The 25,734-nt window shown below is 45.8% G+C and overlaps 1 protein-coding gene across 3 annotated transcripts; it reads left to right on the forward strand.

Moving 5' to 3' along the window:
* Positions 1-7: 7 nt before the first annotated feature.
* On the forward strand, positions 8-25,734 carry runx2b (RUNX family transcription factor 2b; the record flags this gene model as incomplete). Of its 3 annotated transcripts, XM_079291246.1 has the most annotated exons (7): positions 8-119; positions 1,243-1,505; positions 2,894-3,050; positions 4,995-5,099; positions 17,436-17,600; positions 19,765-19,926; positions 22,485-25,734. In XM_079291246.1, the coding sequence occupies 6 exons, from the start codon at positions 1,386-1,388 to the stop codon at positions 22,961-22,963; spliced, it is 1,188 nt and encodes a 395-aa protein (XP_079147372.1). In that variant the 3' UTR covers positions 22,964-25,734. The 3 variants fall into 3 exon arrangements, with proteins under 3 accessions (XP_079147372.1, XP_079147371.1, XP_079147373.1); XM_079291245.1 differs by lacking the exon at positions 8-119 and having other exon boundaries at positions 1,227-1,505; XM_079291247.1 differs by lacking the exons at positions 8-119; positions 19,765-19,926 and having other exon boundaries at positions 1,227-1,505.

Here is a 25,734-nt window from a genome sequence, read left to right on the forward strand (position 1 = left end):
GACTTTAGCGGCAACGCCACACGGTAACACTGATGCACCGACGTGTGTTGCCGACTGAGAAATGATCATCCCCGGAGTCAGGAGCGCGCGGACGGTCCGGGGGGAGCGGTAACATGTCGGTACGTACAGCGGTCGGTGTGTGAAACTGTTATCTGTGAATAACGACAGAGAGAGAGAGGCGTGAAGCCCCGTGTGTGTTTCATGAAGGTATAGACTGTCCGGTCGTCTATAGGCGTGATAGATCATGGCAGAGGGAATGGATCTGACTCCAGACACCACGTGTTGGAGTCGCATCAGCGCAATAATTGCTGGGCGCTCGAGCTATATAAACCACAAAAAGCCTGAGCACGGGAAACCCCGTCCTCCAAACGCTAACCACATTTACGGCTAAAGAAACGGGATTCTATTTTCCGCCTCCTTCATCTCACCGGCGATGACTTTTTTTTTCGACTTCATCAACCTTTTTTAAGCTTATTTACAAAACCTGTCGAGCGACTTTACGGAAAATATGCACAATTTGCAGGCGTCGCGGGGTTATTCATATCTCTGTTAAAGTATTGTTAAAGCGTTTTCCTTTGACTTTGAACACTTTTTGGTGTGTGTGTGTGCGTGTGTGTGTGAGTGTGTGTGTGTGCGTGTGTGTGTACATCGCCTGCGGGCGCTCAGAGAGCCTTTCAGTTTGACACAAAGACTTCAATGACGCACCTGGAGCAGCGCTTTGACTTTTCACTAAAGGAAGACAGACAAAAACTTCTTTGAACATCTGGGTCGACCGTTCCATTTTAGACCTGATTTTTTTTTTTTTTTTTTTTGTAATCGTAGCCTAGCCCATTAGGCACTCGGACATTTATTTGATGTTATTTATATCCTCACACGAGCAACTACGCCTGCGTTATGGCGCATGGACGCTTCACCGGAGAAGTTTGAAAAAGGGCTCGTCATTTAAAACATCATCACGTTTTCAGGGGTTGTTTCTCTCTTGCCGGACAAGTATATGTTGTCGTTTTGAAGGCGCCCACTAAAGTTTGAAGTGGAGAGGGTTTTTGACACGCGGTGTGCGCTCACGAAGTCCCATTTTCCATTGGCATTAGGAAAAGCGGCGCACACTCTCGAGTTTCTCCCCGAGCGTGTGAGAAAGAAAGAAAGAAAGAAAGAAAGAAGTGAGGAGGTGGAGAGCCTGCGGTGCCTTCTTTTTTTCTTTTTTTTTGACAATCAACGCTGTTGTGATGCGAATTCCCCTAGATCCCAGCGCCAGTCGGAGGTTCAGTCCGCCGTCCAACAGCCTCCAGCCGGTCCCAGGAAAGACGAACGACGTGAGCTCTCCAGCCGGGCAGCCGGACGCAGCGGCCGCGGTGCCAAGACTGCGTCCCCACGAAAACCGCAGCATGGCCGAGATCATCGCCGACCACCCGGCCGAGCTGGTCCGGACCGACAGCCCCAACTTCCTCTGCTCGGTGCTGCCCTCCCACTGGCGGTGCAACAAGACGCTGCCTGTCGCCTTCAAGGTGAGGCCCCGTCTCAGCGGTGTGCTGCTGAATTTAAAACAGCGGATAAACCGCAATGTGCTCGCTGTACAAACGAGCACAACACCAGGACAAACACATTTGAGAAAAGCGTGAATGCATTGTCTTTCCATCAACAACTGTATACAACTTACATTCATTTAATTCTGTTGTCAATTATTTGTTTTTTCATCCCCTTCTACTTTCTCCCAGATTTTGAAAACATATGTCGTGAATTGTTATTATACATCACAAACAAATGTAGTCTGTTTACATCGTGAATGCTGCAATGTGATCGGTGTGTCTTTTTAAGTGTCTTTTCTCAAACTAAATATTTTCAGAAAATTAAGGAAACATCGTGTTTAAAGGGCCAGAAAAAAATATGAACGTCAAAGGTTTGGTAACAGAAGGAAAGGAGTCACGTGTTCTCTTTTTATTTTGTAAACAAACAAAAACTACTTTTTAGTTGTTGACAATAATCAGTTAATGTAGGAAAGTATATTAATTACAGCTCATTAAAATAGCCTCGCAGTGAATAATTCCACAATCAAAGCTTTGTTTCCATGGTTATTTATAACATCTTTCGATATAAGGCAATTATTCTTTTGTGTGTTAAAAATGATTGAAAAAAATCTATATTACAACATGTTATTTATATGTTAAAACTACATCAAGGCCTATTATAACCACTGTTTTTATGATTATACTAAATTACTTTCATTGGTCTCCACATGTTGATGTTAAAGCCATGTCAGAAAAACAGTGTATTTCCCCACACAGCAAAGACTAATTGTTTATACATTTCAGGTCTCCTCGGTCGTTTTTTGAAGCTCTGACAATTTTTCGCTCCCATGATATTTCACAGGAAAGGCCCTATTAATTACTTGACTGATATTATTTACAGGATGGATCAAACATCACAGTGGAAATTTGTAGCTGTTGCCCTGGCTCCAAATCAAATGTGACACATTTCATTTTTTTATGACTGCGGCTCTGTAATTATTGCTGCTCTGTGGGCCTCCTCGCACTCTTTAATCTGTATCCAGCAATCTAAATGATAACACGAGGCCTTCGCCGCTTTTGTTTTGAAGACGGCACCAGAGAACTGAAATGAGGTGAAATTAAATCCGTTTATCAACACGATGCGAAGGAAGATGGTTTGGTGTAAAACAAGCCTGTCACATTAGCTCGATGAATTATTTGAATGAGGTTTGATTTCACTCTTATTCTTGGCTTTTAAACGGAAGCAATTTTTCTTCTCTTTTCCTGGAATCAGTTGTTTGATGTTCTTTAACCGCGAGCAGAAGAAGAGAATATGTTGTAGTATACCTGAGTCGTTCCAGAATTTTCTGATCTTTGAGCTTTGTGCCCCCCCCCCCCGACCCCGACAGGTGGTTGCCCTGGGAGACATAACTGACGGGACCGTTGTCACGGTCATGGCGGGCAACGACGAGAACTACTCGGCCGAGCTGCGGAATGCCTCGGGCGTGATGAAGAACCAGGTGGCGCGCTTCAACGACCTCCGCTTCGTGGGCCGCAGTGGCAGAGGTGAGCCCCCCGAAAACATAACCATCCACGGAACACTGCTGCAACTCAGCGGCAGCTATTAGGCTCAGTGGTGTGGATTAGTGGTCACATTCCCCTCGTGGCAACCACATAATGATCTCTAACTCCGGGCTCACATCCCACCGCCCATCTCTTAACGTCTGAGCGGTGAATCGCGTTGCTTTAAAACGAGGGCCCTTCATCTATTTGTTTTTGAACCCAGGTGAGACGGAAAAGCTTCATAAAGCCGACTGTTTCCCGCTTGTGATCTTTGTCCTTTTAGTTTAAGAAACAAAGCTTTGGACAAAGATATTACATGTGATCAGTCCAGCTGCATAAGACAGCGTTGATCTCATAACAAACAAGTCCTTTATTTCTTTTTTTATCCTTTCCTTGTACACCTGACAAGACCCGGCTCAGTTCAGGCTCATAAGCATGTTGGGTGGTGCTGCAGCCCGACAGCTGATCTCTCTGTACATATCCTCAGGCAGCGAGGCAGAGGCACACTCCTATTGGCTCCAGTAGCATTCCCTGAATATTGGCCATCGCCAAGGCGACTGTTAGCAGCATTTACCGTCTTGCTAAATCGTCTGATTAACAGTTTGAGATCTGGCACCGAGGATGTGCTCTCTCCAAACTCACTGGAAACGTTTTCTGAGAGTCTTTTCTACAAAGTCTCACAGAAAGGACAAGTCGATGGTGATAAGAGCTGTCAGCGGCTCCACCAGTGACTCTCCTTCTCAGTTTCCTTCTCCGCTGTAGCTGTCAAACAGGGGAGGAGGAGGAGGCGGTCGGGAGAGATGAGGAGGTGACAAAGTACAGAAAGCGGAGCAGGCAGGGTGGCGGGTACCTGTTGCCACGGAGACCCTCAGATGTGACACAGAATCTAGTCACAGGAAGTGACATAGGAGCTGGGGGAGATCGGACTACGAGGTGTCTGAAATGAATACCCGCGATGAGTGCAAGCAGAGCGAACCGATAGGATGTCAGATAGCTGAAAGTCGGGCACACAGAGGCGGGGACAGCCGACAGAGATGAGCAAGGATTGATACTCGCTGGGCTGAAATGGTGCCGCAGTGCGATGACAGCAGCGATAGCTGGGGCAGTTCATTTAGAGAGTAATCAGATACCTGTGATAACATCATTAGAGTTAATAGTATAGCGGGGTGCAGGAGTGTCTTGACAGTAAGCCCAAATTAGATCACAGGTAAACAGATGACAGCAGCGATTATGGCCCGGGAAGCAGAGCGGTGCCGCTCTACCGTCATTCACCTCATGCACGTCCAGGTATGTGGGACACCTGTTGCATGTGCTCTGCCATCTCCCCGACATCGTCTCACCACCGCTTTGAAGAGGCTCGTTTACAAGTGAGCTGCTGTACTCTGCAGTGTAGAGGGGAGGACACGCAGTGCGGGTAGGAGCGGACAGCTGCTCTAATGAGTCGCCGCAGCAACCTGCCCCCCCCCCCACACTTCCTGTTTCCTGCGCATAGCCATGGCTATGTGACGCGTCTGCATACCTCAGACGTTAGCGCTGCTGCTGACTTGGCTGTTGCACTCTGATTCACAACCGTTCCTCAAGCGTGCACGTGGGAGCGTACGCACACGCACTCGACCCCGAGGCAGCAACTGCTGGGGATTATCGGGAGAGGAAGTGACTATTAAAATGCCTCTCGCCCACTCACCCTGCGTTAGACAGGGAGAGAGTCTGGATAACAAGATGCTGGCTCCTCCAGTCGAGCTCCCATTCAGGCTCCGCGAGAAAAAGAAGAAATAGACCCTCTCGAGCAGCCAAATGTTGTCTGTCGTCAAAGCTCTTAAAGGCGATTTAGCATTTGCTGTTATGTGATCACAACCACACTTGTGACTGAGGGATGATTTAGCGATGAATGCAGGTCATTGTCTCTGCGGATGGCATTTAATTTGATGTTGTTTGATGTCACCACAGGCAAGAGCTTCATGCTGACAATCACAGTATTCACCAACCCGCCACAAGTGGCCACTTACCACCGAGCCATAAAGGTCACCGTGGATGGACCGCGTGAGCCCAGGAGTGAGTACAAAGGCACGCACATACAGCACAGTCTGGGAATATGTTTACACACACACACACACACTGCCAACAACATACTTGTTCCTTTAATTTGCCTATTAACTGGTACAGCGATTTAGTATTAGGAAGCAATGGATCCTACATTTCCCAATATGCAACTCAATAGCATCCTTCAATCAGACTCTGCTACATTACAAAGCTCCCTCTGGAGCGCTAAACATGAAAATCGGTGGCGTGCCCCTTTAACGAAGCTGTGGGTGTGGCTGCACTTAGCCAATGGCAGAAAATTCCCAGCTAAAACGGTGACAGGGTATAAAACCAGTTAATGAAAAAACAAACTAAAGGTTGACTGGAAAAGCTTGTGATGGGGTTTAATTAGCAATCAGCAGACATTTAATTAAGTCGACTTCTCAGACAGCAGCCTCAAATGTGACGGTTTGAGAGAACGAAAAAAAAAAAAGTGAGGCAGAATAATCCTGTGAGCGTACACTGGGTAGCAGAACGCTAGCGTCAGCTCATTTTAATGGGCCATATAAAAACAACTGAGGAGGGGAAAAAAACTTGACTATAGCCATCAGTGCCAACTGGTCTGGCATGCAGCTGTTTCCCCAACCCTCCTCCCTATTCATGAAAAAAACAAAACATATTCTCATCTCATGGCGTCTCAATGAACAATATCACATCACAAACAACCCGCCCGCCCGACTGCCCCGCCACATATGGCACCAGGGCGCACAGAGGAGCCGGCAGACAGTAGGATCAGTACCACCATCGGTCTCCGTTGTAGGAAACCTGCCCGTGGTGCCAAAAAAGTGCCTCAAACGCTCGGCGTTCTGCCGTACACGCACCCTGAAACAAAGGCACATGCTTATCGTCGAGCACACATGTACTCACAATCACACCCGCTTTCTTCCCCTCCATCCCTCCGCGCTCTCGAGCCATCTTCTTTGATCAAAAGCATTTCCTGTGCATCTGTCGTCCCCCGTCAGATGACTTTCAAACAAGTCCCATTATTCGGTGGCGAGCAGATGGGAGTCGGAGCAGAATTTGTTTAGGAAAACCTTCAGTTTGTTCTCAACAAAGTCGCGGTCTTCAGATTTGTGCCACGAAAGCCTTCCTGGTCATTTGGGAAGAGAAACTGTGTCATCAGACAAAGGCAGTATTACCTGATGATCCGGTGAGAGGAGTCTGGCAGTTGAAAGAGACTTCACACTTTCGGCCATTGTTCTTCCCTTCTATTTGCGGTCGGAGAGAAGCTAAATTCTGCGTGTTCCAGCTTCAGTCTCAGGACAGTAATTTAAGCAATAAAGAGTATGTCATCATACGTAACCCCTGAACTTCTTTACTTTGCTGTTAAGTGGTCAGAGTTGCAGTGGCGGTGTAATTTACCCAGAAACTACAGCCAGAACACGTCTCCCTCTCGGGGGTCATTAAGTCGAGGTCGGAGGGTGGCAAAACACACATGTGCCCCCTCAACCGCACCTCCCCTCCTCCAGGTTTCCAGCACGGAGAGAGAGACTCGCAGCTGAGAGCACCGGCTGTCTGCACAACTGAGATTTCTATCTGTGAACGCTTCATTGACACATGGGGGCCTTTGTCGGCCATTACAGCTCTATTTTGTGTTAAATTATTGGGTAATTAGGAGGCCTGTGCTCCACCGGGCCCCTTACAGGGAGGGGTCCACATGGAGACACTCGGAGAAAGAACAGTGGGCTTGTCTTAAGCCGGACACACACTGGTCCTCTGTAAAAACACAGTTTTGTTTCTGGGAAATAAGCTGACAATAACACTCGATTTTAACACGGCCTGGTAACTAGTCTGAAAAGCTAAAAATAGTGCCTCTACTCTATGCTTTTATCAACGCTCTTACACTTTTCCTGATGTTGTCGGACTCGGCAGTCTTTTTTTCTCCCTGTTAATGGCTTGCCTGGTTGTGGGTGTCTGATTCAGGAAGGACATTTTGTGTCGGCGTGTTTGATGAGCCTTATGGCAGCCATATGAGCCTTCCTGAGGGATGTCCTTTCCCCAGCAGTTCCTCATCTAATATCAGTGGGTGGATAAAGTTGGACCACCCGCGAATGGACGGTGGCTCATATCTCTGAACTCTGGCGCTGAGCTTTAGCTAATTAATTGCGTGGTCAGGGTGACGAATATCAGCGAGGCCCAGTTTAAAGATCTGTGGTATGATTTTCCTCAGAGGCTACGGTGTATGTGTGGGTACATGTGTGGGTACGGTAAGTCCTTCTGGCCACTGTGTGTTATTAGCGGGAGGCTAACTCGGTTTCTGTGGCTCGCATTGTGCTTAATCGCTTGACAGCTCCTGGTTACCCTGTGGTTTGCCACCGCACCAACAACTCAGCGAGTGTGTGCACATGTATGTGTCCGTGTGTGTGTGTGTGTGTGTTCAAACGTACTGTACAGGCATGTATAGGCGTCTCTCTTTGGCCATGTAGATATGCATGCATATCTGTCCTTTATGTGTGGACCCAAATGCCAAGTTTTGCAGAGAGAGTATGTGTAATGCGTGTCATTAGTCCCGTGTAGCCACAGTGCTGATTCGGGGCAGAGCTAATAGGCCTCATTAAATGTCATTTTGAGCTAATGGACAGGGAGTGGCTGTTTAAACCAATACGCTTTTATAGGTGGTTCTGTCTACTTTCTCCTGATGGTGGCTGCGGTCAGCTGAGACAAACTTCCTTCGTGATAATAGCCAAGCCGTAATAACACAATATACTCGGCTTTCTGTCCAAACCCACTGTTCTCATTATAGTTAATTGATGACAGACAAACACAGGAGGTGACAAAAAACATTGGGTGTCACACGTACTGCGTCTCGCTATGGCATATTGCAGCGGTTACTGTGCATAACTGAGAGCAAGTAATGTGTGTGTGTGTGTGTGTGTTGTCACTTGTGTGTCAGCGGTGGAGGTTGGCGGTCAGGCCCGTCTGCTCTCTGGTGTTTGAAGCAGCTGGGTCTGGGGGGTTTTGGGCTTGGGGACAGGGTCGTGTTTTGGTTCGATTTTGGTCAGGGTGTTAACAAGTCTGGGGAAGAGGCGATGGTTACTTAAAGGCCTGCAGACAATATTAGTGGTTCAGGAAACCTGTCCGCCAAGACAAACTCTTCCTGCGACACACACACACACACACACGCTCACACTCACACTGTATGCTACACAATATTTGCAGATATGCTTCTGTGTACATTCACAAGAGGAACTTTAATAATAATGGCACCTTTATTTGTATGGCCTTTTAAAACAAGATATGAAGCGCTTCATACAGCAATGGAGATAAGATAATGCTTAAATATAACAAAGATAAGATAATAACAATATATAGAGAAAAGAGAACAATTAAAGTAAAATATAAATCACAATAGATGACCATGGATAATAGCAGGTTGGAAATTATGAGCATAAAAATGCATACAAAGGGACTTAAATGAAGTTGACGTGGAAGTAGCAAGCCTAAGTTACACCGGCAAAGACTTCCAAAGCCTGGGAGCCCTCCCAGCGAAAGCTCGGCCACTTCTAGTTGCTAACCTGGGAACCTAGGAACAGCCAGGAGGCCCTTGCCAGAGGACCTCAGGCTGTGGTCCAGCTCACAGGGGGCCAGGGGTTGACAGATGCATTTTGGAGCTAGACTTAATGTTGTTAAGGTCCTTGCTGCCCCACTTTAGACCAACTGCAGTGGAACTCTTATTAAACATGAATAAAAAGAGTTACAATAATCTCTAAATGTGATCAAGTAGAAGCAGCGGATAACTTTCCTCGAGGTTGGCGGAAGATACAAAAACGATCTCATTCTTGACATGATTTTTGAGTGAAGAGAGCAGAACTGTAAAACCCTCTTGACCTGAGCATCAAAACAGGACTCCCATATCTTAGACAGAATCCTAAGATTATTACGGATGAGCAATATGAAGTTGAACTTACATTTACTGCTGTTTCGGATATTGTTCGACATCCAGCTTGCCAGGGTAGTTAATGTGTGACTAGATTATTGCTCGTATGGTCATGTGTTATTGATGCAGACGACTGGATGTCGTCTGCATAACAAGGCAACTTAATATTATATTTGTGAATAATGTCCCTTAAAGGAAGCATGCAAACGGAAAACAAAAGTGGACCTAAAACTGAGCCTTGTGGCACACCACAAGTGAGATGGGCAGTGGAGGAGGATGCATGGTTCACTGTATTAAATGCAGCACTAAGCACTAACACTCATGCTCACTCAAATTCACTCAGACAAACACCCACTCACCTACACAACCTTGTAGGCGTCTTTTGCAGCCGACGCCCCGTTAAAACTCTTTAAAGAAAACTGCCACCTTGAGTGCTGCTAGGCTGAAAACAGCATGAGTATGTGAGTGGATTGCATTGACATGTCTGTCATGACGACACCACGAGGCATACAAACTGTGTCGTCACACACACATGCCGTGACATGTGCTTGTCGGGTATTATTACCTGCTGTAAGGCATCGGCTCTGTTTCTGACAACAGCCGTTTATGCTCAGTGCTAAATGCTAAGATCCTCTCATATGCTAATTACATGGTACCACACTATTCAGATTATGTCGGCCTTTTGAATTATGTACAGGAATACGTGGGCCTTGTATGTTTCTGGATTATCATGCCTTGTCAGTGCCTGCCTCAAGCAGCATGTCCAAAAAATGGAATCGTTTTTACAGCATCCAGGTACTTAAAGGGGATTTTACAAGACTCAATACTCTTTTCTCCCTCGCAGACAGTTACACACCCACAACTGTGTGCTGCTGCCTTACTCAAAACAGCTTTTAACAATGGGAGCCGGACAAATAAAAGTCACCCAAAACATCAGGAGGAAAAGGAATGAAAAGAGGGAGGGAGGGAGGGGAAAAAAGAGGGAAGAGAAGAAAAAAAGACTGCAGGCTTTTTCAGTTGAATGTCTTGCGAAGTTCCTTGAAGAGGTGCCAAGGCCTTTACAACGCGAAACACAAAATCATTCAGTGAGAGGGAGAGACAGAGGGGAAGACAGCGGGATAAAGAGAGAGAAAGGGAGGCAGAAAGTGAATAATGAAAAGAGATAACGATTATGAAAGAGGGTCTGGAGTTGGTTGGCCCCGAGCTGCAGTTAAAAAAAAAAAGAAATCTCGGAGGGATTTGAATCAAAGCACTTTAATGTGAGCAGAGAGGTGCAGAGGGAGCACACGCAAGCCAAACTGTGTGTGTGTGTGTGTGTGTGTGTGTGTGCTCTTTATACTTTGTACAATATCGTACAAGTGTGTATATAATGTATTTTTGTGTTCAATAAATGTTTCGCCTTTGGGAATAGTTGTGTATGGCTGTGTGTGTACGTGAGTGTGTGTGTGTGTGTGTGTGTGTGTGTGTGTGTGTGTGTGTGTGCCTTCCCTTGCCTGGCTTGCTTCCTCCGGGCTGGAACGCATGGACCACACAGACGGCTGGCAGCGCTCCACGGCAGCCTGGCTCCCCCCTTCTCTCCGTCTCCTTCTCTCCTTCGCTCGCTGCCTCATCTCCTGTACCTCCTCTCTTTTTCACTTCTTCCTCTTTTCTCTTTTTTTCCATTTCTATTTGTGTTGTCTCCCCTCATCTCTTTCCCTCCCTCCCTTTACACCAGACCCCCATGGTAGACGGGCAGGGGCGGACTGGGGGAAAAAAGTGGCCCGGGAGTTTACTATCAGACCGGCCCACTCAATGCATCGCACGTATCGATGTCAGTGGCCTACTTGAAAAAATACCCATACACTTAACATTATTTTCGATGATTACAAAGAAATTACATCATATATGTTTTTTTTTATAACATTTGGATCCACCAATTTGCCTGGATGGACACATTGAATAAAATAATACTCGCTATTGTAACACTCCAAGGTAGTAGTTTGCTCGATGAATATGCTGAACTTTGGGCTGGTATCAGATGGTTATACGTACAACTACAGAGCCTTAAGGAATGAATGTCAGCAGAGAAAGACCACACAATAAAGAAACTGGAATCAGAGGGTAGAACGAGTTTGAACTGTATTGAAATGAACAGAACATACGATGGGGTGTGAACAACAGTGGTATCAGTAGTGTTGCATGCTGGGTGTGTGATTGTGTGTGTGTGTGTGTGTGTAGGGGTGTTGAAGGTGCATAACAAAACAATAAGTTAAGTAACAGAACCTAAACTAACTCTGCCAGCCCAGGTGCATTATAGTCACATGGTAATAAAAAACAATATCAGTATACTCATGTGTTATTATTACCTCACTACACGAGTAGTTTTTGCAGCAGCTCACTCTTTTCTGCAACACCATCTATGATTTTCTCACTGTCCAGCATCTGCAAAACATCTGTCTGAGTAGCCATCAACATAAAAGCCTCCAGGTGCTGTTGAGAGAGCAAGCTCCTGAGCCTGTTTTTGATATATTTCAGGGTTGAAAAGCTTCGCTCGCATGCTACCTGTGTGACAGAGAGGGTAATCAGGAACCTGTATGCAAGGCCTATGATGTGGTATGCATCTGTCAGGAGGTTGTACTGCTTCAGAACTCGGTAGCAACAAATTGGACAGTCCGTGCAAGATGAGCACTTTTTGTAAACCATCTCTGCCTCATCTTCAGCATCCTCCGGCTCGGGTTCTGTTGTCTTGGTTGTGTACTCCTCAAATACTGATGCCTTCAGCCTATCCCACTGTCGTGCCAGACTTTTGAGCTCGCTTTGTAACTCGGCCACTGTTGCTCTGTCATCAAATGGCAGCAAACACTTGCTCAACTCTTGGAGTGCTGCCTGTGGGAAACTATCGCCGTAAGATGTTACCTGGCTGAAGTTTTTCGGGTCCAGAAGTGCCAGATCAGCATACAAAGTGCCATTCTTGAGGAAACGCTGGTGCATGCTTCCTGCGACTGTGTCTATGATTCGATTGTGGACCTCAATCTTGGCCTTGACTTTCTCTGTCATCCTGGCTTCCTGGCTTATCTTGGCTCTGGGGCCCCTGGCTGCTGCTTCCAGCAGCAGAATCATCAATCTAGATAACATATTAAAATTGTTTATAATGTTAGTGTTGTGTGTAACACTGTGATTTTAGCATAACAAGCTAGCTGGTTAACTTAAACATTATTTGACATGAATTATTAGAAATGATAAGATTGCACTCTTTACAACTACCACCATGGAGAGCTTGCTCATCGATTGTAAGCAAGTAACTACGGCTAACATGTTAAATTAGATAATCTCGATGATGTGAACAGCGCCAGCTTGCTTATTTGACCAGATCATAACGGTCTCAATTTTGGACATTTATCATTTATCTAGCTAACGTTAGCTAGGCTAGCTTGTAGCCGAACATTACCTCATCTGTGAAAAGCAAGCTAACATTGGCCAAGTCAATGCCACAACTTACCATCATAACACTGTCACCAGTCGGTGGTTTCCCAAATAAGTCAGAGATTTTTAAATATTTTGATGCACCTTCCTCCAGATATCTCTTCTTTTTCTCCCTGAGCTTTTCAGCTCCACCTTTAAAGGATTTACGTTTTGGTACCGGTGCCATGCTGCTAGCTCGCACTCAAAACGGCTTGTCTCCGAGCGAGTGACGCAAGCTGCAGATACATGAATCCGTGACGGGACGCTACGTCAATAACGGACAACGCATAGTCAAATCAACGTAATTAACACAATGACAGCCACAAAGTCATAAGAACCAGTATATTACCAGTATATAATATTCATATGACAACAAAGCACATCAATCCAGCAGACCTGCAGCGGATCCACGCATTCCACCACACAAGAGCACGAGCCATCAAATATTATTCATAAAAACGTTACTGCAGATGTAAAAAAACAAACGCAGTTTGTCACTTACCAAATTCTTTGTTGACAAAGAATTGAATCCCAGTACATCGTTTCAGTTCCAGTAAGAAGTCCTTCTCGATTCATGGACGCCGTGACAGTCGAGCCGCCCCTGTATTTCGCCGGTCTACAGCGGCCATTCGCACCTCCGCCGGCCCCGCCCCGACCTTCGCCCGGCACGAGCGCACGGCGCAGACCGCGCTTATGGAGAAAAGTTTTTAAAAGCACCGTAGTGTCCAGCCGTGCTATGGCGTCTTCGGATCACGAGTAGTATAATGTCAGTTTATACTGTTGATGCAGTTTTCACTGATTATTGACTTTCGGTATTAGAGTCAATTGAACGTGTTCTGTGAAGCATATAATATAGTTGGGGCCGGCGATGTCAGAGACCGGCCCAAACCCCGTCGGCCTACCGGGGATTCCCCCGGGATCCCCGATGGCCAGTCCGCCCCTGTAGACGGGCGTCTGGCTCACCCACTCAGCACTTTTCCTTTCGAGCCACGCTCTGCCAGTTTCAGATTGCCACCTGAAATAATTCATTGTTTCTGACCGCTCACAAAAACAACATGGCCACTGTGAGGGCTCCATATATATAAAAAATAAAAAGTGAATTATGGAGGCAGTGTATTCATTCATCGGCTTCACTGGCTGTTCCACTGCGAGATGACTGACACACACACACACACACACACACACACACACAAACACAGACTGGCTGATTCAACCCAGGCTCCATGAGCATGGGGGTTTTTCTGAATCAGCCCCAAAGATACATTCATCCAAGCTCACCCAGTGATCATAAACCAGCCTGAAGGGCTTACAGGGCATGACGCGACACCAAATTTATAAATTATCCCATTTATCCAGAATTTTCTGGTGCATTTTCCTCACGTGTTACTTATACAGGCAGCAGGCAAGAGAATGTCCTAGTGATGTGTCTGTAGTGATAGCTGAAGCTTCATTGGTGGGGGGGGGGGGGGGGGGGATCTTTAAAGGATAAACTGACATTTTAGAAAGATTTTCTCGATCATGTAACAAAGAAATGTAGCAAGCTCAACCAACCAGCACCCCTAAAGCTCACATATGACGCTTAATATCCAATCCGGCTGCTGCCCGTAGCTTCATATTTACCACACTGACACTTTTTAGGCCTTGGAACTAATTCAGCCAGGACATATGAGGGAGCAGCTAACTATTTGTCAAAGATCTCTGTGCTCAGTCTCAGATCCAATCTCATGCGTCCATTAATTACAGAGGACTACATTAATTACAGAGGTCTGTTTGCCGACTTGCTCTTACTAACTGTTATCAGATCAGCAGGGGCGAGTTGAATCCGGACGGCTGGAATAATACTATTCTAGGATCACTGTGCAACTGTGTGATTGAAGATACTATCTATAGAGGTGTTATCTCATCGTTATTCATCTTTTTTTAAGTGTGCATGTGTGAGCCTGTACTGTATGTGCATGTGCAAGAGTGTATGCATGATGAATGTGTGCAAATGTGCATGATTGCATGCACAGACGTGTGTTTGCATCCGTCCATACTTGCATGTGTGTGTGTTTCTATGTGTGTGTCTGTGTGTGTGTGTGTGTGTGTGTGTGTGCAAGTTGCTCACATCTGGTCTGAATCTGTCCATGTTTCCGGCCGCTGGCTGGGCAGGGAAGTGGCAGGCGCTATCGAAAATCTCCGCTGTTTTCACAGGGATGATGGGAATCTCAGGGACTTTCCCTACGGCAGTGAAATCATCCGCCTTTCCCGCTCCTTTAAATACCCCCGGCTCATTCCTCCGCCCTGCTTGGGTTCCGATAAAACAGCTGAGACGTCTTGTGTTTGGCAACAGTTGTAGTCTAAAAGGTGTAATTAACTCATGAAAAACTGTATTTACTGTCAAGGCAGGCTAAACTAATGGACTTGAGGTCGTTCTGTTTGGAGTGTAAATTGGACCTTAATGTGGTGGTTGACATGCTGCATTCCTATAGGATAAAAAATAAGCTGGTTTCCTTTAAACTGGGTTGCATCCATAGGTTTCCTGACAATATGGCTGCCCAGGGTGGAAACTGAGAGCTACTGAAATTGCGACAACAAGTTTAAGAGCCCGGTGACAGAGAGCTGGCTCGTCATACAGATCAGAACTATCTTTATCTCCTTAAATATACATGTAATATACATGTATTTTCTGATCTTCCTCACAGATGTCGAAATGCTAAACCACCTCTAACTATTTCACCACTCGCTGTGCTCTGTGCGCAGCACTGTGCCCTGACTGGTTTCGGGTCCATCCAGTGCTGTTAATTTACTGGTCATCAGGGTCTCTTCCTCTCCATGTGCCTCCTCCCCCTCGTGCCTGTCCCCCTCTGTCTCCCCTCATCTCCCTCGGTCTCCCATTGCTATTTATTCCCATCACTAGGAGACGGGCTGTGCACAAAGCCCGCACTGTGTCCCGAGGCTTTTTTAGAATAGAAATTTGGTCTGTCGAAAATGGAAACGCTATGATTGACTGGGCACGGCTTGCACAGAGAGACGAGGAATGCCAGCGAGAGGCACAAATGATCCACAGCAACGATGGGGGAAATGTTATTAATGAAATGTGGCCATGAATTATGTTATGAAGCAAAAAACTTCAATGAGCTGAGGTTTTCAAGTAGCCGATATTATTTGCCTTCCCGAAGCAACTATGTATAGAAGCGGATGATGAGATTGTTTATTTTGAACTGGACGATGCCAGTCCGGTAACGTCATTGTAATAATAGTCATGGTCCGTCTGACTGTCACCGGCTGCATTTCCACTCCCGCCACTCTCGAGTCGTTGCAGAGCAGAATTCCAAAATAAATGTATTTATTTTGAGGAGTCACTTGGTTTTATGAAAGCATTTCTGTGGCTAAAATATTTATGTTTTGAACTTGTTGCAGGGGAAACATGATGCACATAGGATGAGGCCGTTTTCATTTGGCTTTTATTTGATGGTGAAAGTGACATAAAAAGTCTGCAGAGAGAGAGAAAGCGGTTGGGCTGACATTAGGGCCGGGCAAAAATTAAATATAATAATTTGTCATCGTTCGATAAATCATCATATTGAGATATTGCAAAACACAATTACGTCGTCTAAGTTGATAATAACAAACACGTGCTAACAGATTTCTCAAAAAATCGGATTATGTTGCTCAAAAGTCCTAAATTAAATGAGGAAGTTCTTTTCATTCGTCAAGTGTTTAATTCACATAAAATGACATGAAACCATGTGGTCATTTCATGTCGACTCTTTCATTATTGAATTACCGGAAAACATTGCTATATCGTGACATATAAGTGACCTATATCTGGAGAGAAGATTTTAGCCGTATCGCACAGCCCGAAGTGACATGCGACAAAGCTCCACAGCGGGGGGGGGGGGGGGGGGGGGGGTTTAGTACACACGTTGGACCATTAGTCCACAAGGACCCCCGGTGGACTCGATGTTTCTGAAGATCTCCTCTCCCTCCACCACAGCCACCCAGTCCTGTAGGTGTTGTGCCGGGCCTTTGTTCCCGCCCATTCAGCAGGCAGGTTGGGCTGGATTCTGAAGGAGCTCGTTGTTTCTGCCCCAGCCAGCTGGAGCTCTGCCAAGCACAGCGGGAGTTTCTACTCTCCTCTGTTTGATATTTACTTTACCGCCTTTACAGGAGAGCTAGTGCGAGACCGGACAGACACACTGACACACACCTGTCAGGGATTTAGAAAAAGAAAACGAAAGGACTGTGTGTGTGTGTGTGTGTGTGTGTGTGTGTGTGTGCACAGGCCTCTCTTTCTACCCCACCTTTGCTAAACTATAGTTGACACCTGGGCCCCGGGCCATGTTTTGTTGTGGTTCCCACTACAGGGCTGGTAGGGCTGCTGAAATAGAGAAGGGCTGAATCAGGCGGAGCGAGTGACACATTGTCTTTGTTTGTGTGCGTGATCTATGTGATAGCAATGTGCGTGTGCTGCTGAATTTGCATATTGGAGAGATCTAGCGTTAGGGATACAAACAGTGTAAACGCATTGGCAGAAGAATACAGGAAATGCTGGAATATATTTGGCACCAGTCGTGACCCCTGCGGGGATAATGGAGCTGATGGCGTGAGAGCTTGTGTTTACCTGAGGAAGAAGCCTCAGGTTGAAACTGAACGTACAGGCAACTTCTCACTCTCCCCGTCGCTCGTTTCGCTGTTATTTTTCTCTCATGCGAGGCGACGCGAGATAATTGCCCAAGTCTTTGTTAATTAGCGGGACGTAGCATCTGATTTCAAAAAGCCTGCCCTATTTGCTTCCTCTTTGTGTCGGAGCACAAACGGTGTTTACCAAGCAAGGCACGGCAGAAGAGCCGAGTCATTAACCTACGTTACGGAGAATAACTGACAAACTGCACGCCAAGATGAACAAACAAGATCATGCGCATGCCACAGTTAGAAACACTTTGATGAAACACAATCATTTTTTCCACCACACCTCCCAATAAAACTCTGTTTTTGTGTGTCCACAGGACATCGTCAGAAACTTGAGGACCCTCCCAAAGCTGGTCTTTTTTCAGACCGCCTTAGTGAGCTTGAGAGGATGAGGGTGAGGGTGGCCATTCCCACTCAAGGGCCCCGGCCACCTCTCAACACAGGGCCCAACTCCTTCAACCAGGGACAGACGCAGATAACAGGTGAGCAGCCGGTTCAGGTGTTTTTCAGCACCATAACAGCAAGCCGCCGCCCCTCGTGAAGTGTCACAGATCTTACTGTTCTGTAACTGATCTTGACCTCTGACCCCAGAAATGTATTTCAAAGTGTATGTCATCTGTCAGAGGTGTCATACCATCAAATGATTTACTTTTACTAGGTACTGAACAATGAAACCTTCTATACCTACAATTAATATAATTACAGGTTTCACCTGTTGGGTCAACCTGTTTCTTTCAGCCTGGTTCCATTTAATTAAAGCTAGGCGATCATTCAACAGAATAGTAATTATTATTATTCGTCATTATAGTATTATGATACGATCAAAAGTTGTATAAACATATGTGAAGAGTTTGAAGTAACACACAACAGTGGAACACACTTCATTGCTTTGAACATCAATTTGATGAATTCATATTTAATTATCCGTTAGCGATATTGAGATTTGACTGAGCGCTGTAGGAAGGTTAACCTCGCCTGCCGGCTGGATTCTCACGATGTCTCGTGGTTTAGGTGTGTGTGTGTGTGTGTGTGTGTGGCGTCACAGAGAGGGGACTGTTTGTTCTAAACAACAATAAAGAGGTTAGCGTAGATGCTGCGGAACTGGAGAGTATTTGTTCATTGAAAGAAGAGGAGAGATCGGTGGAGTTTGCTCTTCTCCCATCTGGCTTTGGTCGGAGTGCGATTGACCGATGGTCATCCGATCGCCGCATGTATTTTGAAAGTAACAGCTTCTCAGATGGTTCTGTGTAACAAATGCCGAACCGCAATTCTTTCCACTTCCGGTTCCCTCGTCTCAAAGTCAATGTTTGTTTTTAATGGGTTTTGGTGAGATGCCTGAAATAAGGCCTCTGGTTGACAGACGCTTCAGAGATTGCAACGTTTTCTTCTACGATATGAAATCCGTCAATAAAAGTCCTGTCGTCTTTTTGACGAGGGAACCAGTGCCATGCTAACTTCCGGGTAGGCCACCAGAAATACATCGTCCCTGCAGCACTACAAAATATAAAATTGTATTTTGACACCCAAATTGCCAAGTAAATCCAAATATAGCATTCATTGAAGAGGTAGAATCATCCACAATATGCACCACAGATGTCCTGTACGGTGTCCTAAGCAGGCCGAGTCACAAGTTAAACAACACTTACTTAGGCCTCTGGTTGTCAGAAGCTTAAGAGATTGTCAAGTGAGATATCAAACCCCCAACTGGAGCCATGTGCACATCGTGACCGGACCACAGAGCCTCCGAGATCTTCTGTCTCTCTCTGCGCCGTCACTCTTATCAATCTCCCAGAAGGCAACAGCATCTCTCACGGCTGGGGATGGCTGCTACCTGATCGCCCACACCTGTGGAGGCTCGTCCCGGGTCGTCATTTAGCTCTTAGTTACCGTCTGGCACGGCTTTGCAGGGTTACTTAGTGGATCATTTGAGGGATGGTTACACAGCGTAGCGCTGTGGTGGCGAGCGGAGACTATTATCCACCGGATTGGACATTAATCCGAGTGTAAATACTTTGAGGTGAAGCTTGAACTTTACGTGCAGCTGTGATTAGAGCAGTAGCCCTACAGCCCTCTCACATGTACCTCTTCAACTGATTTTAAAATGGATGTTATCGAACACAATTCATTACATGATGTGGATATTCATGTTTTTATACAGTTGAACTGTTATTGAGGTCGATCTTTGGTCCCGTTTGCACACAATGCAACGTCGGCCGACTTTCATGCTCCGCGATTGTGTTGCAATGCAGACGCACACACAATAAAGCGTGTGCTGGTTGTCTGCTGGTGTGTTTACGCCCTGGTTGTGTGCCAGCAAGGCTTTCTGTGCCTCAGCTGCAAGCACAATGTTATATAAGGCAAACAGGAAGATCTTCTCTTGGAGGGTAAACATTAGATGTGTAATGACGGCGGCTGTTGCTGAACTGATACTTAACCTCTCAACCCTGAGCCCAGAGAAACAGAGACACTAATACTGCCTGCCGTTATGTGAATGTTACTGTCCATTTGGTACCCAAACAAAAAAACAGAGCATTTTTAACCAGCTGATGGGCAACTGCTAATTATTCTTTCTTTCATTTCCTGTCTGTTTCTTTCTCTTTGTATGGCTTTTTTTTCTCCTTCCGTCGCTTTCCTTCTCCCCATCAGACCCTCGTCAGTCCCAGTCCTCTCCTCCCTGGTCGTACGAACAGACGTACCCGTCCTACCTGAGTCCCATGGCGTCCCCCTCAGTCCACTCCACCACCCCCCTCTCCTCCAGCCGAGGCACGGGTCTGCCCGCCATCAGCGACGTGCCTAGACGATTGCCAGGTAGAACCACTACTCTGCCATTGTGTGAACGCACCCGGTCTCATTGTCCCATCGGGGCGGCCTGATCTGCCGCAAAAAAAAATCCAGATAATACATTTTTCTTTCGCGATAGACGGAGGGGGAAGGGGGAGTGAGGGTGACAGACATGCACGCAAAACTCACAGTCAAAAGCAGGAACATAAACAGAGACGACGAAAAGAAACTCGACACGCTACGACGAACCAGAGACCAATACAGCGCACTGAGCTGCCATTGGCTCGTTCACGAATGTTAGTCAGAGTCCGACTGTTTCTCCAGAGAGCACTTTTGGATGGCGTGGATGACAGTGGAGGGGAAAAAAGCGATTATTTCCGGTTTTTTTCCCCCTCGCTCAAAGCCTTTGATCTCAGAGGAGTATGGGTAATAACAGGCCCGGGGATAATAACAGGCTCGTGACTGACGAATAAAGTGTCTTTATGGCATTACGCTACTCTCACAAGGCATTCTGGGTAATTGCCTCAGCCTCAGTCTGTTTGCCATAACGGCAGCATCTGTGTTCCAATTTGTCTCTGTTCCTTTAAACTCCCTGCATGCCGCCAGACAAGTTTCTCCCCCGTACACCTGTTTGACTCACTGCCATGTGAGTTGTTTTTTTCTACCTTACCTTTTTTCCCTCTGTTTTCTTCTTCTGAAATACTACACCCTCCTGTGTGTGTGTGTGTGTGTGTGTGTGTGTGTGTGTGTGTGTGTGTGTGTGTGTGTGTGTGTGTGTGTGTGTGATTGCGCGACGCAGCCGTGTGACTCTGCATTAGAGAGGGTTTAATATCCAGCCAGCTGCCTTGTCAGCTTTGATTAGTTCGGTCTTTCCTTTCAGCTTTCATCTCACAAGCGTCAGGCTTTGTTCTCAAAGAGACACGCGTGCACGTGAACGCAGGCCCCCGGAAAAAAAACAAAAACTCGCCCTTTACCCGCTTGCACACCTCAAGCGCTTAATGCCCCCCAAGTGATGTGACTGAGGCTCTCAGATCCCTGGAGATCATGTTGACACCTCGCCAGGCTGCTCTGTAACAGTATCCAGCCACAGAACATACCGACAAGTACGAGCTGAAGCTGATATGGACGCTCCGCTGCAATGCCCCCCCCCCCCCCACACACACACACACACACCTCTACGCGTACACCTTCACGCAACCCGGCTCGTGTAGTGGAGAAGCTACAGTTGCTAAGAAGCGATTGCAAAAGTTCACCAGTCAAGTAAAACACCTCATTCGGAAGTGATGCTCTAGAGTTTGTAGAAGAACAATCCTTCCATATATTGAGACATTGTTCCACTGTGGTTTCATTTTAACTCATTCCATCTGGCTCGTCATCACAGTTTGAGCACTAAAATAGGTCCAAATGTTAAAAGCAGGAGTTTTATTGAACAGCGGCAGTCATGTCTGAGATCACGCTGCTCCTCCACAGCGGAGACAATCGCCTACTATTCCTGTCAGATTAAAACACATCTCGTGGAAAGAGGAAGTTTAAAGGCCCTAATTGGCAGCACATGCTATCTGACGCGAGCGACAAAACCCGGCTTCGCAATTCCTCCCTGCACATAAACACTGCCCCCCCCCTCCCCTCCTCTTCCCCGCCACCCCCTGTCCTCTCGCAGCAGACATGGTGACACAGAAGACGCCTGGTGATTTATGATAAGAGCGCCATGGCTGGACTAAACCACTGAGAGGAGACGGGAGGGAGCGCGAGAGGGGGAGGACCTCCTATTCTCCTTAAACTCTGTGCCCGGCGCGAAGCTAGCCGCAGCCAGTTAGTGGTTTCTGGCTATTTTTTAAGGGATGAAGCGAAGAGAGGAACGAAGGGTGAGATGGAGCAGCTCCTCCTCTCTCTCTCTCTCTCTCTCTCTCTCTCTCTCGTGCACACGGACACACAGACGTACACACACACGCTGGAGCCGATGGGAGGCGAGGAGAGGAGCCACATCAGAGCTCAGCCCTGCCTCATTATGGATCTCATGGAAACTGTTTCTGCTCAAAGTGTTTCCACATGTGCAGCTCCTGATTCATCCCAACTGCTTTTTTATGTGCATACAGTATTCACACTCACACACACACACACACACACACACATACATACACACACCCTACCACCCACCCACCCACACATTTGCATGCATAAACAGTTATGCAGATACACATGCGCCAACACACACACTGATGTGTTTGTTAACTTTATCAAAACTTGTGAGTTGACAGAAAAAAAAGCGAGTTGATGAACATCACAATATTTGTAGACGAACGCTTTTCCATAACTGTCCCCACGAAATCCATCAGCCTAAATGAGTCAATACACATATCTGGCTGAAATATTTGATCACGTATAATCCGGTTTACTGCTGTTTCGTTCCTCAAGGGACTTATTTGTTCACTTCAATTACTCTACAAGACAAACTACGAAATAGTTTAAGAGTCCAAAGCCACATTTCAAACTGACAAACTGGTAAGAAGAACTATTCCTGCTTGCGTGATGATGTCTGCTGTCCTGAGGATCCTGAAGAAATGAATGTTTTCATGTGTCAACAGGTTCCTCCGACCTGAGCCCGTTCCCCGGTCAGTTCGAGCGTCAGTTCGCGGGCCTGCCCCCCCTCACGGAGACCCGCTTCTCCAGCCCTCGGATGCACTACCCGGGCACCTTCACCTACACCCCGCCCGTCACCTCCGCCATGTCGCTGGGCAGCGCCCACTACCACACCTACCTTCCCCCTCCTTACCCGGGCTCCGCCCAGAGCCAGAGCGGACCCTTCCAGACCAGCAGCACGCCCTATCTCTACTACGGCGCCTCGTCCGGCTCGTACCAGTTCTCCATGGTTCCCGGCGGGGATCGCTCGCCCTCCCGGATGATCCCGCCTTGCACTAGCGCCTCCACGGGCACCTCCCTGGTGAACCCCAACCTGCCCAGCCAGACGGAGGGAGGGGTGGACGGCGACGGGAGCCACAGTAACTCCCCGACCGTTCTCAACCCCGGAGGCCGTATGGATGAGGCTGTCTGGAGGCCATATTGAAGAAAACCAACGGGGCGGAGAACGGAAGTCAACTGATGTTGTGGTTTGAAAGCACAAAACCTTTTTTTTTTCTTTTTTTTATTGAAAAGGGGATTTTTGAGCTCTCATCAGCTGTCTCTGCTTTTTACTTGGAAATTAAAGTAGAGATAAAAAGAAGAAAAACAGACTCGTACAGACTTGTCTTCCTGGAATGTGTTTTGACCAAGACACTACAAAGGGAGTCATTCTCACGGCAATAATGAGAGAGACATTTCTGGTTTACTAGGCCCACGTGGATGAGACATTATTTCAGTTTTATTATAATCCACAAGCTAAGGGATGCTTCAAACAATATTTGTAAAAGACTGCCTCTTTTGTATGGTGTTTGTATTTCAATAAGGCTTTTTGCAGAGCATGTTTTTGTACTACGACAATATCAAGATGCAAGTTAGGCACTGAGTAGCAAGTGATGAGAGTAACACATATGTTACCTTCAGTGGTATGGACAGTAAATTTGCTTAAAACCAATTAATTTAACTTGTATATTGTGGATGAAACGTTGATGTAGATTGAGGCGTTTGCTTAGTTTTAACTTATAAAGCCATAAATTATGTATTGTATTTGAAACTTGAGTCAAAGAAGTGTAATCTGAATATTTTGATGCATCTATATGACTTAAGTTAAAATGATTTTTTTTTTTGATTGGTAATTTAAGAGAGTGAGAGGTTTAATTCGTTTTTTTTTTGTAGTACCCAAAGATTTAAATCGTTTCGAATATGAAATGTAATATCCAAAGAGTATTGCGACATGTTTCTTCTGGTGTAACTTTCACTTCAACTGCTCCACACGTCAAGAGCCCGAGTTCCTCACTCGGCGTTCACACACATTTGGCATTTATTGAGCAATAACTGGTGTTGTGCCTCTTGGCAGCATAGCTTGAAAGAGAGAAAAAAAAAAAGATTATCCGTCGGGGAAATTCAGCTTGATTTCTTTGGTTTGTCTAGTCTGACATGCACACAGACATTTGTGTATTTTATTGTCCAAATAAGAAATGGTACGTTTACACATGTAGCCCAAAGATGAATCTGTCAACACGCCTATCGGTGCTCCGAGTGCGCTCCAAAGCAGCCGGTCAGACTTTAAGGTTCACTTATTTTACGACACATCAACTCCTCAGGACTGGAATAATCCCTGGATGATCTCAAATTCCACAGATTTTGGGAAATCTGCACGTCTTTTTTTTATTTTCCATATCCAGTCCGGCTGAATCCTCTGTCAAGATTATGGGGAAAACATGCCAATATCATGTGCAAGAGATGGCTTTGAAAAAGTTTGTCTTAGTGTGTGACACACACGCGGGTACTTTCTTTGTTGGTTCCTTTTGCTTTTTTGTTCTCTTTCAGTCTCTGAGACTGGAAAGGAAATATCACAGCGAAAGATACAAAAGAGACATTCCTTCTCACAATTATTTATTTCCCCTTCTTTTATTTTATTCTTTTGCTTTTGCCGACATGGTTTTCCTGATAGATTTGTATCATCCACACTCACCAGTGTCACGATCTAAAAAGCACCAGTATGAAAGGTCTGATATTTTCCCTATTTTTTTTATTTAGGAGTTGAAGTTAAAGGAAAAAGTGCAAAAAAAAACCAGGTGATTGGATGCAGCTGCTGGCAGCAAACTGGTAACCAAAAAATATGGGAGACTTGTGTATGTTTGTTTCATAAAGCGCTTATTTCTTGTTTTATTTCTAGCAGCACCTGCGGCGGGCTGCCAGCAGGGCTCGTGGTTTTGGTCCTCAGTGCCGATTTAACGCAACTGGAGTCACACACACACACACACACACAGAATGGATAACACTTGGCCAAACAAGCCATTTTACATTGGAGTTGAATCTGATCGCACAAGGCAGTTGGTATTTGTTTGAAAAGAAAGCATTTGCCTTGCTTTCATACGGTATGATGTTCAGCGCATGAAGGTAATATAATAACCCAATTTGAAAAGCTGAGAAAAGCACGGCGCTGTCCAAGACTTCAAGCTTTGCATTGAAGGTTTGCACGCAGTGCCTCTCTTCTATTCTCTGCAGAGGATGCTGTGAACTCACTTAATGGAATTGAACATGCCACACTACATTTCCCCAACTGCTCCAGCCCAAAGTCTTTTTTTTCTTTTTTCTTTTGCTGTTACAGTGTAACATAAGAGAGTGAATAAAAAGCTTTTAGATTGTCGTGATTTTATAGCTTTTCTTCCCCGTTACAAATGTATTCAGTGTCTCCATAGTAACGATGCACATCTGTTGGAATTTACTTAATCTGCTTTTTTTCTTTCCAAACTTTGAACAGGAAATGGTCTTTTGAAAACTGTTTACACATCAACGCAGCACTGACATCCCACGTTGTCCTCATCTGCTTTTGTTTGTGTTTTGTTTCTTCTTCTTCAGTAAACAAGGTTCATCCCTTTTTCTTTTTCCTTTCCTTTGGTTAAATGTTGCGTACAAACCTTGTATTATTTAATGATCAACATGTATGATGTCCAGGAACCATACCGTACCCTGCTCTTATGTAAAGTTTACTTCTTATGTCTTTTGTTGTGCTTCTTCTCTCATGAACTGTCAGGAAAATGAAATTAATGAAGACTCCATTAGTAGCTGGTACGTTTCAAAAAGATCATCAAGTGAGTTTTTTGTTGTTGTTTTTTAAAAGGGACAAACAGACCTGACAACAGTGAGTGAAATTGGCATTGTGATTGTACATTTTGTTTATTTTAAGAATAAAATAGGAATTTTGTAACTTAA

Source organism: Melanostigma gelatinosum, assembly GCF_949748355.1.
Source record: "Melanostigma gelatinosum genome assembly, chromosome: 19".
NCBI lineage: Eukaryota > Metazoa > Chordata > Actinopteri > Perciformes > Zoarcidae > Melanostigma > Melanostigma gelatinosum.